This window comes from Stigmatopora argus, chromosome 3 (genome assembly GCF_051989625.1).
Source record: "Stigmatopora argus isolate UIUO_Sarg chromosome 3, RoL_Sarg_1.0, whole genome shotgun sequence".
Classification (NCBI taxonomy): domain Eukaryota; kingdom Metazoa; phylum Chordata; class Actinopteri; order Syngnathiformes; family Syngnathidae; genus Stigmatopora; species Stigmatopora argus.
In genome coordinates this window covers 3820797-3836071 of record NC_135389.1, presented here as the reverse complement: position 1 = coordinate 3836071, position 15275 = coordinate 3820797, and the positions used below count along the sequence as shown (strand labels likewise).

The following is a 15275-nucleotide window of genomic DNA, read 5'->3' as shown; positions in this document are numbered from 1 at the left end:
GGATTGCTCTGGTGTCAGGAGCCCTTCTCTTTCCAGGTGGTAGATCAATCTGTTAGTCACCATACGTTCCATAACCTTTCCCATTGCTGAGGTTAGGCTGATTGGTCTGTACGATGACACGGCCTGCGGGTCTTTCCCCCGTTTGAGGATTGGTCGGATGTCCGCCGTTCTCCAGGCCTGCGGTGTGTTGGACTCTGACCACGACTTATTGAAGGTTTGGAGGAGAATGTTTGACGCTGTGGGTCCAAGATGGTGGAGGAATTTGGGGTGGATCTGGTCCGGGCCCGGTGATTTGGACGGATTCAGCATCGCTATTGCAGTGTGCAGTTCCTTCATCGTCAGGGCTGCGCTCAAAACATTCTCTGCAGTTGGTTTTCGGAGCTCGATGTTGGTTGCTCTTTTCGCCCATCTGTCTTCCTTTCGGATGTTGAGCTTGCTAGCGGCCTGATACGCGGCTTTGAAGGCATTTGCTTTGCTCAGAGCCGAGATCCGGGGTTGCCCGTCAACCATAAGGATCTTGTCTTTCGACTCCCCCTGTCCCTCTTCCAGCTTTCGAAGTAGGCTCCACATGTCTGCTGTCCCCTTTGCCTCCAAGACTTTGCGTTTCCAGATTCCTAGTTTCCTCTCGCGTATTTTCACTGCGACATCGTTTTCGGCTTGGTGGTATTCATCAGCATGGAGATGCCGGTCTCGTTTCAGGGCGTCGCGGCGGCGGATTGCTCCATCTACTTTGGCTCCCATCCATGGTCCACCGCCTTGTCCAACCTTCTTCAGGCCGATGTTAGCATGCGCCGCCTCCAGGATGGCTGTTTCCAGCCGCTGTGCGTCTTGTTTGACAGAGGTGTGCTCGGGGTAGTTCCTTAGTTTCTCCTCAATTGCGTCTGTGAATCCTGTCCAGTTTGCTCCTTTCCAGTTCCACACTAGTCGGCCCTCTCGCACTCTGGCCGGCACTGAGTGAGTTACTGTCAGGAGGATGGGGAGGTGGTCGGAGGCAAGTGTCTCGAGGGTTGTCCAGGAGAAGTGTTGTTGGCGCGCTTCAGGGACGATGGTGATGTCTGGGGCTGATTTGCTACCGTTCCCAGGGTCCACCCTTGTGTGCCTTCCGTCATTGATCGGTACCCCCCCTATGTCCAGGAGGCTTTCTGTGAGATTGCGACCTCTTTCGTCCTGGCGGGCATTAGTATCCCAGAGCATATCATGGGCATTGAAGTCTCCCAGGAGGATCTCGTTCCCACCAAGCTCGATCTTCAGATCCGTGCACCCATTTGCTTCATCCGGCCAAGCTGATGACTGGACTGGTGGCACGTAGACATTGGAGATTTTTAGGGCTGGGCCCTTTCCTGCAGGGATTTCAACCGCTAGTCCGTCCGTTCCTGGGTTAAGGTCTCGCAAGGCCGTATCTCCGAGGCGGTACGGGATTTGGGTTCGGATGAAAGTCACCACTCCTCCTCCCCTCTGTAACCCTTGGACCATTCGATCTCTGCGAATAGCGGTGTAGTTCCGCATTCTTGGGAGCTTATCCGTTGTCTTGAGCTTGCTTTCTTGGATGCAGCAGACATCGATCTTCTCTTTCTCAAGGAGCTGTTCAAGTTCATCCATCCGGCACAGCACTCCGTTGGCGTTCCACTGGAGGATGATTGTTTCTTCTTTCAGCGGATCTTTCTGCTTGATGTTCGGCAGGGGCGTATTCTGGGGTAGTCTTTCGCGGTTGCTCATCTCGGTTCTGCACTCCGCACACCTCCAGTCTGTTCTCTGTCCAGCAGCCTCTCTTTCGCCTCTTGTGTTGCTCGTGCATTTTTTGTGGTAGGAGCTGTTGCACAAGGAGCATTGCAGCCGTGGGGCGTTCCGTCGGATCGCCTCGCCACAGTGCTTGCAGCGAGTTGAGGGGAGGGGTGGGTGTGCATTCTGCTGTTGGTGGTCTACAGCGTTGACATCCGTGTTTGGTGTGCTTGTTGGTGGCAGGCGGCAACTAGGACACTTCCATTGGTGGGTTCTTTTCCCACCCGAGCACTTGAGGTGGGCATCCTTTGTGCAGTTCACACAGGAGTTCCAAGGTGCTCGACTTCGAACTGTTCTGTTACAAATAGAGCATGTTCGTTTTGTTTGTTGGGTTATTGTTTGTGATGGGGTGTGTAGGGATTGTGTGGGTTGGGTTGTAGGTGGTGTTGTGTTGTGACTTGGTGAGTGTTGTGAGTGCGGGAGAGGGGGTTGATGGGGTGGGGACAGTACTGTTGTTGCTGTGCCCGTTGTTACAGCCGCCATGCAACAGGACCACGTTGATGTGCGGCCAGCTGCGGCGACTCTGTCTTTCCGGTGTATGGTGGCACAGTTGTAGTGGTAGCGCTTTCCGCAGTCTCTGCAGGTGGCTGCCTGGTAGTTTATGCGGATTGGCTTGTGACATCTGTGGCAGTCGTTGGTGTCGTCTGGTCTGCGGCAGTCTCGGCAGTAGAACCCCTCCGTCTCAGCTGCTAACCTGGTTGCCTCCCTGGTGAGGCCACTGCAGATCTTTTTGAAGTGGGCCGCCCGCCGACATTCCTTGCAGACCAGGTGTCGGGTGAAAGTTGGGCGGTTGCAGCTGAAGCAGGGTGGTCCTGGGTTAGCCTCGACATCCCCGGCCCGGAGAAGGAGCAACCGAAGGGAGTGGGCGAGGTTCCCCCGGTTCGCCAAAAAAGGCGTTGTGGCTGAAGGCAGCACCCTTCGGTGCTGTATTGTCTCGTTTCGCAGGCGTCGTCGTACGGCGTCGCCCTCGCAGCCCACCGCGAGAAGGTACGAGACTCGAGCTGCTACTGCTGCTGTGCGTACATGTGCAAATTGCTATTTTTAACAGTAGAGAAACTCATATTTCAGTGGGAACTGTGTTGTTGTTCTCCCTTTTTTGCCAGTGCATCAAAATCTGGAGTTAGTGCGTCATCTGTCGGGGAAATGAGGGTATTGCTGGGGAAAGGGAATGAGGTCATTGATTTTTACTTTAATTTGGACAACGACAGCGGGCCGTAGTTTGCCCATGTCTGTTCTAGAGCAAGGGTGTTGGTTCGCGGGCCTCTTTAACGTCAACTTGATTTCACGTGGGCCGGACCATTTTAGATATAATATTTAGATTTTTTTATATAAATGGATTAAAAGAACTGGATTAAAAGCCCTGAATATTCATTTTTTATAGATCTAAAACAATTAGGGTTTATTTTGTTTTGTTTTTAGATATTTTTAGATTTTGCAAAATGGTTTTTGAACTAAAAACAGAAACAAATTTATTTAAAAATTACAATTATTGATTTAAAAGGGGGAAAATCAGGAATTGTAATATACATCTATACTCTTCATTTTAATTTGATCCTAAAACAGAAAGTCGGCACTCATGATTTACTTTCCCGGGCCACACAAAATGATGCGGCGGGCCAGATTTGGCCCCCGGGCCGCCACTTTGTCACATGTGTCCTAGAGTTTATGAGAGATACTGAGCAGGAGGATCCAATCGACTGTTTGTCAAGACATTAGGCGATCCCCGACCCAAATCAAGGAAGGCTTACTGGTGCCAACTCCAACACAATAACAAACCACACAGCATCTGCGGAAAAGGGTTTCACAATTTCAAAAACCTCGTCTCTTTCAACGCCGGAAATCTGCCCGAATAAAAAGATTCCCAGGAAGTTACTAACATGTTTTATGATGATGGCTTCCAATATTGCATGCATGAGAAGGAGGAAAAAATGATGACTGCATCGAAGCTATGGCTTATACGGGCATAAAAAGACAACATGCACGAAACTGCAAGGTGACAAAGACAACACCATGACGCAAGACAATGCGGCCGATATGGTCATTTATTTCAAAATAAAAGGTAAACATAAAACGCTAAACTAAATGTATTTGTCTTATTGAAATTCAAGAAAAAAAAATAGACCGTATCTTGGATAAAAGGTGAAAAAACTCACTTGTGCTTGCCATTGCGTCGCCAGCCCACCGCAGTTATAAACATGCTCTGACTGGCCAGACGCAAGTAGCCTTGACAGATGTGTCCTTAGCGTTTACCATTGGGTTGGATAACTATTCATCCCGAATTTGGGAAATTTAATTGTGTCACTAGCAAGTGGGTGAGAATGCAGATACAGGAAAGGCATAGTTACACATTGTTACAAGTTAGACAATACAGTCGCAAAGGCCGCAGAACAACAAAGCAAAAGCACAAAGTGCAAAGCAAAGTATATGGGATCATTAAGAATCACCAAATCAAATCATTAAGACAGAAAAGCAGCATAAACACAAAACGAGCAAGAGCGGACAGACCTACCGCCACCGGCTGCCAATTGAGCGGCGCCATCTTGGTTGCGGTAGCAAAAAGGGATACAAACTCAAGAAAAAGACGTTGTAGAGTTGGATAAAACTGGAACCATACACGGGAAGTCTTCCACAAGATGGGGAACTTCTGCAGACTGTGACCAAGGCAGAGAATATGCAGTCACTCTTCCAAGCTTATCCGCACAGTTCCTCAGTAGTCTGGAGCTGAAGAATCAACAGTAGCAGAGTAGAACCCCTCGACTCCGTTTCCGGCCTGGTAAGTGCCGACACCTCTTCCATCTTATCCCATGATGGAATGGTTGGTCTGAAGCGTTGCTTCTTCTCCCGGCACTTTTGTCCAGCTCCGAATTTCCAGCGGCATTGTGGTGTTGCTCCTGCTGCGTATTGTAACAGCTAGTCCCATGTGTATGCATTGAATGTTCCTAAATTGTCCTTAAGTATGAGCGTGAATGCAAACGGTAATCTCATTTTTCCCTGTGTTTGGCTGACAACTAATTCAATGTGAACCCCACCTAATGCCCATAGTTAGCTGGGGTAGGCTCCAATACCCCCTCAAGTCCTATGAGGATAAACGGAAATGAAGTAATGTCTCCACTATCTCTAATTACTCCCAATGATTTAAGAGTGATTCTAGAAGACTATATAGTGTAATGTCTGGTGGCCCTAAGTTAAACTTTCCTGCACATCAATGGCCTGGAGCACTGTGAATCTTTATATACAATGTTGTTTTGCCCTTATTAATAGGACCCACATGCAGGATCTAAAGGATGTCACCAACAATGTCCACTATGAGAATTACCGCAGTAAGAAGCTAGCCGCCGTCACCTGTAATGGAGTGGACAACACCAAGACCAAGGGTCAACTTACTAAGTAAGCACTATAAAATTTTCTAGATTGTATATCAGAAATACCCAGATACAGGATCCTTATCACCTGCGTCATTAAGGATTTAAAAAAAATAAAGCAGCCTTTCAAGTACGCATTGTTGATGCCATTTTCAACAGGAGTCCTCTGGCCCAGATGGAAGAGGAGCGGTGGGAACATGTAATGAAAATGAAGAAGATGGAAGCAGAAATGGAACAAGTCTTTGAAATGAAGGTTAAGGAAAAGAAGCAGAAACTGAAGGATTCTGAGGCTGAGGTACCAGTTGTTGCTAGAGATTATTTTACTTTTGTCTTAACCCGATTTTATTTCCATGTTTAGTACCTGTGTGTTATCTAATTGGTGTTTCGGTCGACTATTTCAACATTCAGCTCGAACGACGTCATGAACAAATGAAAAGGAACCTGGAGGCGCAGTACAAAGAATTGGAGGAGAAGAGACGAGTGTTTGAAGACGAGAGAGCAAATTGGGAGGCTCAGCAGAGAATCCTTGAGCAGCAGAAATTGGATGCCTCTAAGTAAGTAGCAAATACCCTGAAGCATCGGTATGACATTAATTTTGGCTACTGGTAGAGCATAATTATTTTTCCAAAATGGTGGCCTACTGAGATTGATTTTTCTATTTACCGTATTTTCACGACTATTAGGCGCATATAAAAGTCAGAAATTTTCTCCAAAATAGACAGGGTGCCTTATAATCCAGTGCGCTTTATAGATGGACCAATACTAAAATTGTTATCACGATAAAATAAAATAAATCCGTCGATAGGACAACTATGGCAAGCAGCCCCCGACTCAACTATTTTCCCGTAGATAAAGTACTGCACAGTGACTGCTGGGATATGTAGTTTTTTTTGTCAATACACCCAATGGATTGTGGCCTGCCGATCGGCATCAACACTAGCTAGCTACTATTTGTGAACGAATTGTGGCCTGGCGATCGGCATCAACACAGTTGCGAAGCATGGAAGACAGCCTTGGAATACTAGTTACCCTAGCTACTAGCTATCTACTATTTGTGAACGAATTGTGGCCTGGCGATCGCCATCAACACAGTTGCGAAGCATTCAAGACAGCCTTGGAATAGTCACGCTAGCTACTAGCTAGCTACCATTTAGGAATGAATTGTGGCCGCCTGGACGAACGTATTAAACTCAGCGTTTTCGATGGACAAATGTTCAATTCGGACACAGATAATGAGAACTTTGATGGTTTTGTGGGTGATGATGACGTGAGTACATTGTAAAATGGCTAAATAAAGTACAACCGAACTCAGTCTTGCTTCCGTTGCCTTTTTAAAAACGTGTTTTTAGCGTGCGGGTGTAGCGTGCATTTGGTACATGTAGCACCAAATTAGTGTGTTCGCCATTGTAGTATATTGATATTATTAGTGCAAAGTTATCACAGCCGTCAACCTGGGTGTATTGACAAAAGGACTATTTATCCCAGCAGTCACTGCGCAACAGAAATAGCGTCTGTGGCTGCTTTTCGTAGACAGCGCTATTACGGTTCGATAATCATCCATAAATAATATATATATTATATATATATATCGATCTCTCTATCTCTCTATATATCTATATATATATATACAGACGCTCCCCTACTTACGAACATTCAACTTACGAACAACGGTACATACGAACATGTCTGCAAATTGCGTTTAAGTCCAAAAATGTTCGCAAGTCCAATTTTGTATTTCGCGTCTTTTTTGGAGTAGTACTTCTTTCCGCCGCTAATACCGACGCCTGGCGCTGTGAGAGCTCAGCTCACCCAGCATCTACCTTCTTCGTTGCAATGCGGAAGTGCGTGAATGTATCTCCAGTGTGCAAAGAACCTTTTTCATTTGTATCATTAAATATCTCATGCATCCAATATTGAATATGGTTGGTAAAAAGCTAAAGGCTTCTATTGAGGGAGTTGCAAGGAAGAGGCAAGCCATTTCATTTGAAACGAGTGGCAATAATAACGAAGCTTGATGCGCGTCAGAAAGTGGTGAGCGTTGCACATTCAGTACCATTTATAAACAGAAAGATCGAGCAGCAGGACCCAAATATTGAACGTTGCACAAAGTTTGCAAATCAATTGAATGATGCCATACAGTGCTACTGCATCATTTATGATGAAAAAAAGAAGAAAACTGTGCAATCGTCATTAGGTCGCTTCTTTTGGCCAGTTTCTAATACATAAATCTATCTCTCTCTCTACAGTACTGTACATATTCTCTCCATTTTATTAATTTTTTTTTTTTCAGTACAAACCAATGCGTGTTACTTATACAAGCCTTAAACATACAAATGCACTTATATAAACCTTCAATATACTTATATAGGCCTTAAACATAAATTATAATACAAAATATAGCACTAAATCAACTTACAAACAAATTCAACTTATGAACAATCGCTCGGAACCAATTGCGTTCGTAAGTTGAGGAGTGTCTGTATATATATATATATATATATATATATATATATATATATATATATATATATATATATATATATATATATATATAGCCATGCCATGCCATGCCATGCCATGCCATGCCATGCCATGCCATGCCATGCCATGCCATGCCATGCCATGCCATGCCATGCCATGCCATGCCATGCCATGCCATGCCATGCCATGCCATGCCATGCCATGCCATGCCATGCCATGCCATGCCTGGCTTCACAAAAAGTGGCAGGCAGCGCTGGGCTTCTTACGCTACGATTTGTGAATGGATTGATGGAAATGACGGTGACTCTGAGAACGAAGAGAGGGGACCCGGCTTTTTGGAAGGCTCGTTTGGGCGATTGTTTAATTCGGACACAGAAAATTAGGACTTTGAGGGATTTGTGGGTGATGATGACGTGAGTGAGTTGTAAAATGTCTAAATAAAGTACAACCCAACTCAGTTTTGCGTCCGTTGCCTTTTTAAAACATTTTTTAGCGTGTGGGTGTAGCGTGCAAAAACTATATTTCCCAGCAGTCACTGCGCACCGGAACCCGGAAATAGGCTGCTTCCGGTAGCCAGCGCTATTGCGTTTCGATGTTCATCCATACATAATATATATGCGTCTAATGAAACGGTAGGTGCTTTGTGTGTCTAAAATACAGAAATAGTACTCGTTACTGACACCGTGGCTTAAAATACGATGCGCCGAATAGTCGTGAAAATACGGTAATTCTTATTTCGCTAATGCAACATTAATCGGGATGATGTGTTTTGATAATTAGTGGCATTTCAATCATTCTATATCGTTACCCCTCAAAAACCTTTGAACACTTCCCTAGTACCTATTCTCCCTTCTTCCCTAAGTTCTCATTTTTAAATCATAGGGTTATTATTTTATATGAGATCTCTCATACATTACAAATTAGATTTGTTTGGGTGTGACTGTCTAAGTTATAATTGAGAGATAATATAAGGGTTTCTAATCAGTCTTGTTTCATCACCTAGGACAATGGAGAAGAACAAGAAGAAAGGAAAAATCTTTTGAAGAACCTCTGTTGACTTTTAAGTTGCAGCTGTGTTCTTCAGCTCCTTTTCTCACTGATTTAGTCATTCAATATAACCTAGCATTTTTCACTTTTGCAATTCAAATGTGTCATGGGTACCACATCAAGTCACACCAAGTAATGTTTTTTGTTAAATCTGTTAAACTCTTGTGAGTTGATGGGGATTTTATGTTTATGAACTCCTTATCTGTCCTAACAAATTGGAATCACTCTGAGGCTACCATGCATTTACAGTATACACGTGTTGAGTGCTAGTCCTGTGTTTTACAGATATTTCCAGATCATGCTCTTCTGTACTCCACAACATACATTCTGTTGTGCTAAATATTTTTGGTAGTATGTTGGGAAAAACGCTTGGTGTATGTACAATGCTTATTGTTTTATACCCACTTTAATAATAACCATAACCAAACAAAATTAAATTCCCGAGCATTTTCAAATTTAAACCAAAAAACAGTATTGTCCATTTTTGGCAGCTGTTACATGCCGTTTGAGGCGGTGGTTTGATAGTTTTGTTAGATTAGATTAGATTAGAAAAAAAATCATCCCGTATTCGGGAAATTTCCTTGGTTACAGTAGCAAGACAGACACAGAAGACATTGCAGACCTAGGTAAAAAAAAAACAGGAGCCACACACAGGAAGTCCACAAGGTGGGGACCTTCTGCAGACTGAGACTGAGGTTAAATATGCAGAATCACTCTTCCAAGCTGATCCGCACAGTCCCTCAGTAGTCTGGAGGTGATCATCTTCCTTGCCCAGATCCTCCTAAAATGTCCTATCACCTGATCATGCATGACAGCGAAGGCACGGCTGAACTGCTCCAAAGACGTCTAGGACTAACACAAAGAAACCAAGCCAGGCGACGCACATCAAGTGAAGTTAATGGGCTCAGAAGCTCAAGCGTTGGAAGCATTGAGACCCAATCACATTAGAAACTAAGCTTGAAGCCCATGAGAAAGTCTATATGAAACAATTGAGAGATTCCTTGCATGTGTATTTGCTTTCCTAAAAGTCAACCTTATGAAAACTGCAGTCATTACATACAACAAAGGCATTTTCAACAAAATTGAATTTAAGGAGAGAACAATCTAATTATTCACAATTTAGAATTTCTGTAGTTTACATAATTAAGGCCAGAGCCATTGTCTTCAGTCTATTGTGTTTGCAGGTCTCAAAACAAAGTCTAGAAGGATTTACAAACAGCCATCAGCATTTCCTTAGCAGTTTTTTTAATAGTTAAACTGAAAATATTATGCAAACGCCTCATTCGTTCATATGGAGTTTTTCAGATAATCGTTATTACTGAAAATGTTCCATATTGTGATATAACTGCTAAGTGTTTTCAACGACTTGGACCAGATTTTGAGGTCATTTTCATTGGTGGTAAAATGACCACAATGGTTAAAAAAATATTCTATAAAATTTTCTTTTGCCTTATACTTCGAATTTAAAAAATATATATATTTATTTTAGAGAAGTCCTAAAAAGCCTCATTTCTGATATTACTGTATTATAGTATACACATGGTTCCACTTAACCAACAAAGGCTGGCTTGTCAACTAGAATATAAGTTAAGCCCCAAGTACAACACTTTAAACCTCTATTTCTTACCCAGAGTTGTCATTGTTTATTTTCTTATGACAGTAATAAAGATGCATATAGAAAGATTTGCAATGTAGTTTTCTCAATATATGTTATATGTTTCAATGATCTTGTTATATTTTTCCATACTGCCTGGTGTGGTCTTGGTGCATTTAAACAAGTTACATACCTGTCAACCTCTGCCGATAACTGCCCTTATAAATGATTATGATTCCCCTTACAAACCCCCAAAAAACCTTACAAACACCGTACGAGTCGTACGGTGTTTGTAAGGTTTTTTGGGGGTTTGTAAGGGGAATCATAATCATTTATAAGGGCAGTTATCGGCAGAGGTTGACAGGTATGAAGTTACTAAAGGGATGAACCCTAGACCTTAGTACAGAAATACCGTAATTACTCGAATATAACGCGCACTCGAAAATAACACGCAGGTAATTTTGGGCCAAAAAAATCTGGAAAAACGCAGTACTCGAATATAGTGCGCACCTAAAATTTCCCGCTGACGAAAATCAGAAATCTTACCTTTTTTTCTTTGTTTCACGATTGTTTTGTTCAAACAAATTTATTCATTAGAATCCTTCAAATGAAGAGTTCCTCTCTCTCTTTGTCTGTCCTCTCATACATCTCTTCGTTGAGAATCCTATCAACGTCCACGCTTCCTTCATCCACTTCCTCTTCCTCCCACAACACATCATCCGATTGGCTTTACGAGATGACGTAAAATCCGTGCGTCAAAGTGAGTTTGACAATGCTTTTTTCGATCGAAAATTTGTAATTTATTTTAGTTATTGATTATAACACTGAACTGAGAGAGGGTGAACTGAGACGGGTACGAGGCTAGAGGGGGGCAGTGGTGGTCTCGGCTTTACGAGATGACGTAAAATCCGTGCGTCGGCTTCACGAGATGACGTAAAATCCGTGCGTCGGCTCTACGAGATGACGTAAAATCCGTGCGTCAAAGTGAGTTTGACAATGCTTTTTTCGATCGAAAATTTGTAATTTATTTTATTCAATTCAATTTCAATTCAATTTATTTGGCAAGAAAAAGCACCAGGCTAAGGGCCATGTAACAAGACACAAAAAAAAAAAAAAAAAAAAAAAAAATTAGTTATTGATTATAACACGCACCCCCAACTATTGGAATTAATTATATAGCAAAAATCTGCGTGTTATATTCGAGTAATTACTGCTTCTGGCCATTATAGTTAACATATATTGTGTCCATTTTGGAGCCAGTTGTTTTTTTCTGTGATGTATTGTTTTCTAGAAATCTTAATTCCGCTTTTTCCACAGAACATGATATTTGTAAGTCTGAGCAACTAATTGTAATATGATAAGCATGAATTAATGAATCCCAGGACCTCTCTACCAAATGGACTTTCCTACAGAATCTCCTACAACAGTCATTTTAACTAAATTGGTAGATTTTTCATTGACATTTAAAATGTTTCTGGTAACTGATTTTTTATTATTATTTTTAAATGTCTTAATGTTTTATCTAGGCTTGTTTTATCAGATTCCGTCTATTATTGTATATCGACAATATTAAAAGTTGACAAGGTTTTGTCCAAGTACTATCGTTTTGAACATCTGTTGACTCCATTTATTATACCGTATTTTAAATATAGAGGGATGTTACAGAAGTATTTTAAATTTAAAGGTCCTGTAAAATCGAATTATAATGAATAAATTGTTGTATTGTGCAAGAGTAAAGACTGTTTTTTTAACAACCCTGACAAATCGGAATTAATTAAAGTGAAATAATGACATGATAAGACTTTGACCAGTGTTTCCCAACCACTGTGTCACTGTGAGAATTTACAAAGTTTCATAATTTGTAATATTCTGAGTGTAAAATCTTAATATTAACTGATTAAAATCTAACTACGATGAGATTACAATTGAAATAGGACGAACATTACATCATAGATTGTGCTATTACAAGATTCAAATCGTAAAATGTTGAAATTTAAGTGTATTTTGTTGCTTATTTTTATGTAATGTGAAAGGAAGTTGTTTCACAGGCTTCAACTTTTGTTGACATTAAGTCTACGTGACCACAAAACTTCTCTTTGTGTAATGTTAGGAGATTTAAGTAATATTGGGAGTCAAAAAAGTTGTAATGTTACGAGATTTTGTTCTCTTGTTTTTACGTTGCATGAAACGGAAGTTGTCTGGTTTCAAGCGCATCAACTTTTTAAAGTCTGTGTGAGCACAACATTGCTTTTCACGCCATATTTGAAGATTTAAGAAAGATTGGGAGTAAAAGTGCCAGCCCGGCGGCTTGAGTGGTTAGTCCGTCAGCCTCTCAGCTTGGGGGTCCTGGGTTCAAATCCAGCTCATTCCACCCATGTGGAGTTTGCATGCACTCCCCAGGCCTGCGCAGGTTTCCTCTGGGTATGCCAGTTTCCGCCCACATTCCAGAACCATGCATGCTAGGCTGATCGGACACTAAATTAGAGGTAAAATTAGGCCGAAAAATTAACATGATTTGCAGGCCCAAGCCCGAAGCAAACCCGAAATCTGATATTTTATTTGTCAGGACTCGGGACTCTCGACCTGAGTCGGAGGAGGAGTGGTGATTTATGATAACAAATTAAAGCCTGTTTTATGTAATGAAATCTAAGATCAACAAGACTGTATAAACATTTACATCTTTAATATTATAATATAGATGTTTGATGATTTCAACAGTTTAAATTTCTGCTCAGCATGCTCTGGCTCTGCGGCTCCGCCTCCAATTGCAATTACTTTACAGCGCCTCCTCTGTTTTACCCCAAATTCCTAATTATTTCTTTTATAACAAGTATTCCTTAGTTTAGTATCCACACATCGTTTTAGTATACATTTTTTAAAACATTTTTGGTTAAAGTCAGCGAGAGAGACCACATATCATTTGAGTATAGATTTTTTTTCAGCGAGAGAAGCCCGGTCCGACTCGAATCTGAAGTAATGCATGACATTTTCGGGTCGGGTCGGGTTCGGGCTCAAGATCATACCTCTACTCTAAATTGCCCCTAGGTATAGGAGTGTGTACATGGTTGTCCATCTACTTGTGCCCTGCGATCGGCTGGCCACCGATTCAGGGTTTCCTTCGCCTAATTCCCGAAGTCAACTGGGATAGGCTCCAGCCTAGATTAAAAATGTTACATTGAAAGTTGTTTGGGGTCCGTAGACATCAGGTGACATTAGGTCGGTGTAAAAATTTTGGAATAGTTTTTGGGGTTCATATGATTTCTGTTGATAAAACTGATGAGAATGACTTTATATTAGACGATATCGTTTCAAATTAGAATATTTTTAGCTGGTGGTGTGTGCCTTAAGATTTTTTTCAATGCAAAAAGTGTACCCCAGCTCAAAAAAGGTTGGGAAACACTGCTTTAGACAGACAGACAGTCAGTGCTAGGATTCTGTAAGTGTGTACCTGCCATTCACTCATGGTGCTTGCTATCGTTGATGCTAATGCGTTTAGCGTGGTTCCTCTTTCAATACGTTGGCAGTTGGTATGCACGCGTTAGTGGGCTGTAGCGTCGTCAAATTTTGAGAAGGAGAATAAAGGAACTATGTTATCAACTATCGACCCTGCAATCCTTAAAGTTCCATCCATATTTGTTTCCAAAAAGGACCCAAAACACAATGCGTTCTAATCTAAACAATTTATTGTCTAAGACAGAGTAGTCCCAAAACAGCACGCTGGAGGAAAGGCTCATCCTCCCCCGTCCTGTCAGCCGTCCATCATCTCGTGTCCATCGTCCCAGGGCATGGGAGACTCTGGGCCCTAGCCGTGCCTTTCGGCGAGAAGATAAGGGAGTGTCCTGCCTCCTGCTTGTAGTCATTTCGCTGGCAGGGTCATCCTGTGTTTGTGTTATCGCCTCATTTTTATGGCCTCTTTCTGCCCGATTCCCTGCTTGGGAAACCAGACACAGCTCGTCTGAAAGTTAACAACTTTAATGTTTATTTCTATTTGCCTATTAGTTGTACATGTTAAATGTTACTTTTCTTCAAGAAATAAAAACCTTTTCACGATTACAAAAAATCCATTATCCCTCTTTTGACACTATATTTTCTAGATTTTTTTTGAAGGGGTTAAATCCATCAAAAAACAAAAGTATAATAACTCAGACCAAAATAATTTCTATAATTTTGAGATTGAGAACTCACTTGTTCTCAGGTTGCACCCATCTTTCCAACACTTATATTTTCAAACAGATTATGTAAGAAAACAATCTAATTAAAGCGGCCAGGTGGATGAGTGGTTAGCACGTCGGCCTCAGAGCTCTGGGGTCCTGGGTTCAAATCCATGTCGGCCCACTTATGTGGAGTTTGCATGTTCTCCCTGGGCCTGGATGGGTTTTCTCTGGGTACTCTTGTTTCCTCCCACATTCCAAAAACATGCATGCTAGGCTGATTGAACACTACATGTGAGTATTAAGTGTGAATAGTTGTCCGTGTCCTCGTGCCCTGTGATCGATTCAGGGTGTCCCCTGCCTCTGGCCTGAAGTAAGCTGGGATGGGCTCCAGCGACCTTCGTGAGGATAAAGCGGTTCAGAAAATGAATGAATGAGTAATCAAATTGACCTTGCAACACATTTTAATGAATGTGTTGCAACCTAATTTATCATTATGTGGTATCTTCACACACCATGCACATGCCTGCAACAGCGACGTACTTCAGACAAGGCCAAGGCTTCATCATCAGGGATACACGGTCGATTGGTCGCCGGTTTTTTGGTCGCCGATCTTTTGGTCGCCCAGAAGGTAAGTGATAATTACCATTTAAATCGTTGCTCAAATTCCTTAAATACAAACTGTGAATTACTATTTAGTCATACTTAATGCTCTAGTAATTATTAGGCTAAAGAAAAGCTCCAAATTTCCCAGACTTTTATTGTTTTTTGTTGGAGAACTTGCTAAGACCCTGACGGACATAGTTTCTTAAAGGGACAGCGCATTTACATACAAACTCTTATACGCTCACACGTCGGCTC

At 42.1% G+C, this 15275-nt stretch overlaps 1 protein-coding gene across 2 annotated transcripts in view; it reads left to right on the top strand.

Annotated features, from left to right (window-relative positions):
• The window catches only part of LOC144071766 (septin-7-like), a 65444-nt gene extending 55092 nt beyond the window's left edge, over nt 1-10352 (top strand). For both annotated transcript variants that reach the window (XM_077597161.1, XM_077597160.1), the window contains exons 10-13: nt 5041-5166; nt 5301-5436; nt 5550-5695; nt 8626-10352. In XM_077597161.1, the coding sequence (XP_077453287.1) occupies nt 5041-5166; nt 5301-5436; nt 5550-5695; nt 8626-8665 (448 nt within the window). In that variant the 3' untranslated portion in view covers nt 8666-10352. The remainder of the gene's footprint in view (nt 1-5040; nt 5167-5300; nt 5437-5549; nt 5696-8625) is intronic.
• The last annotated feature ends 4923 nt before the right edge of the window (nt 10353-15275 follow it).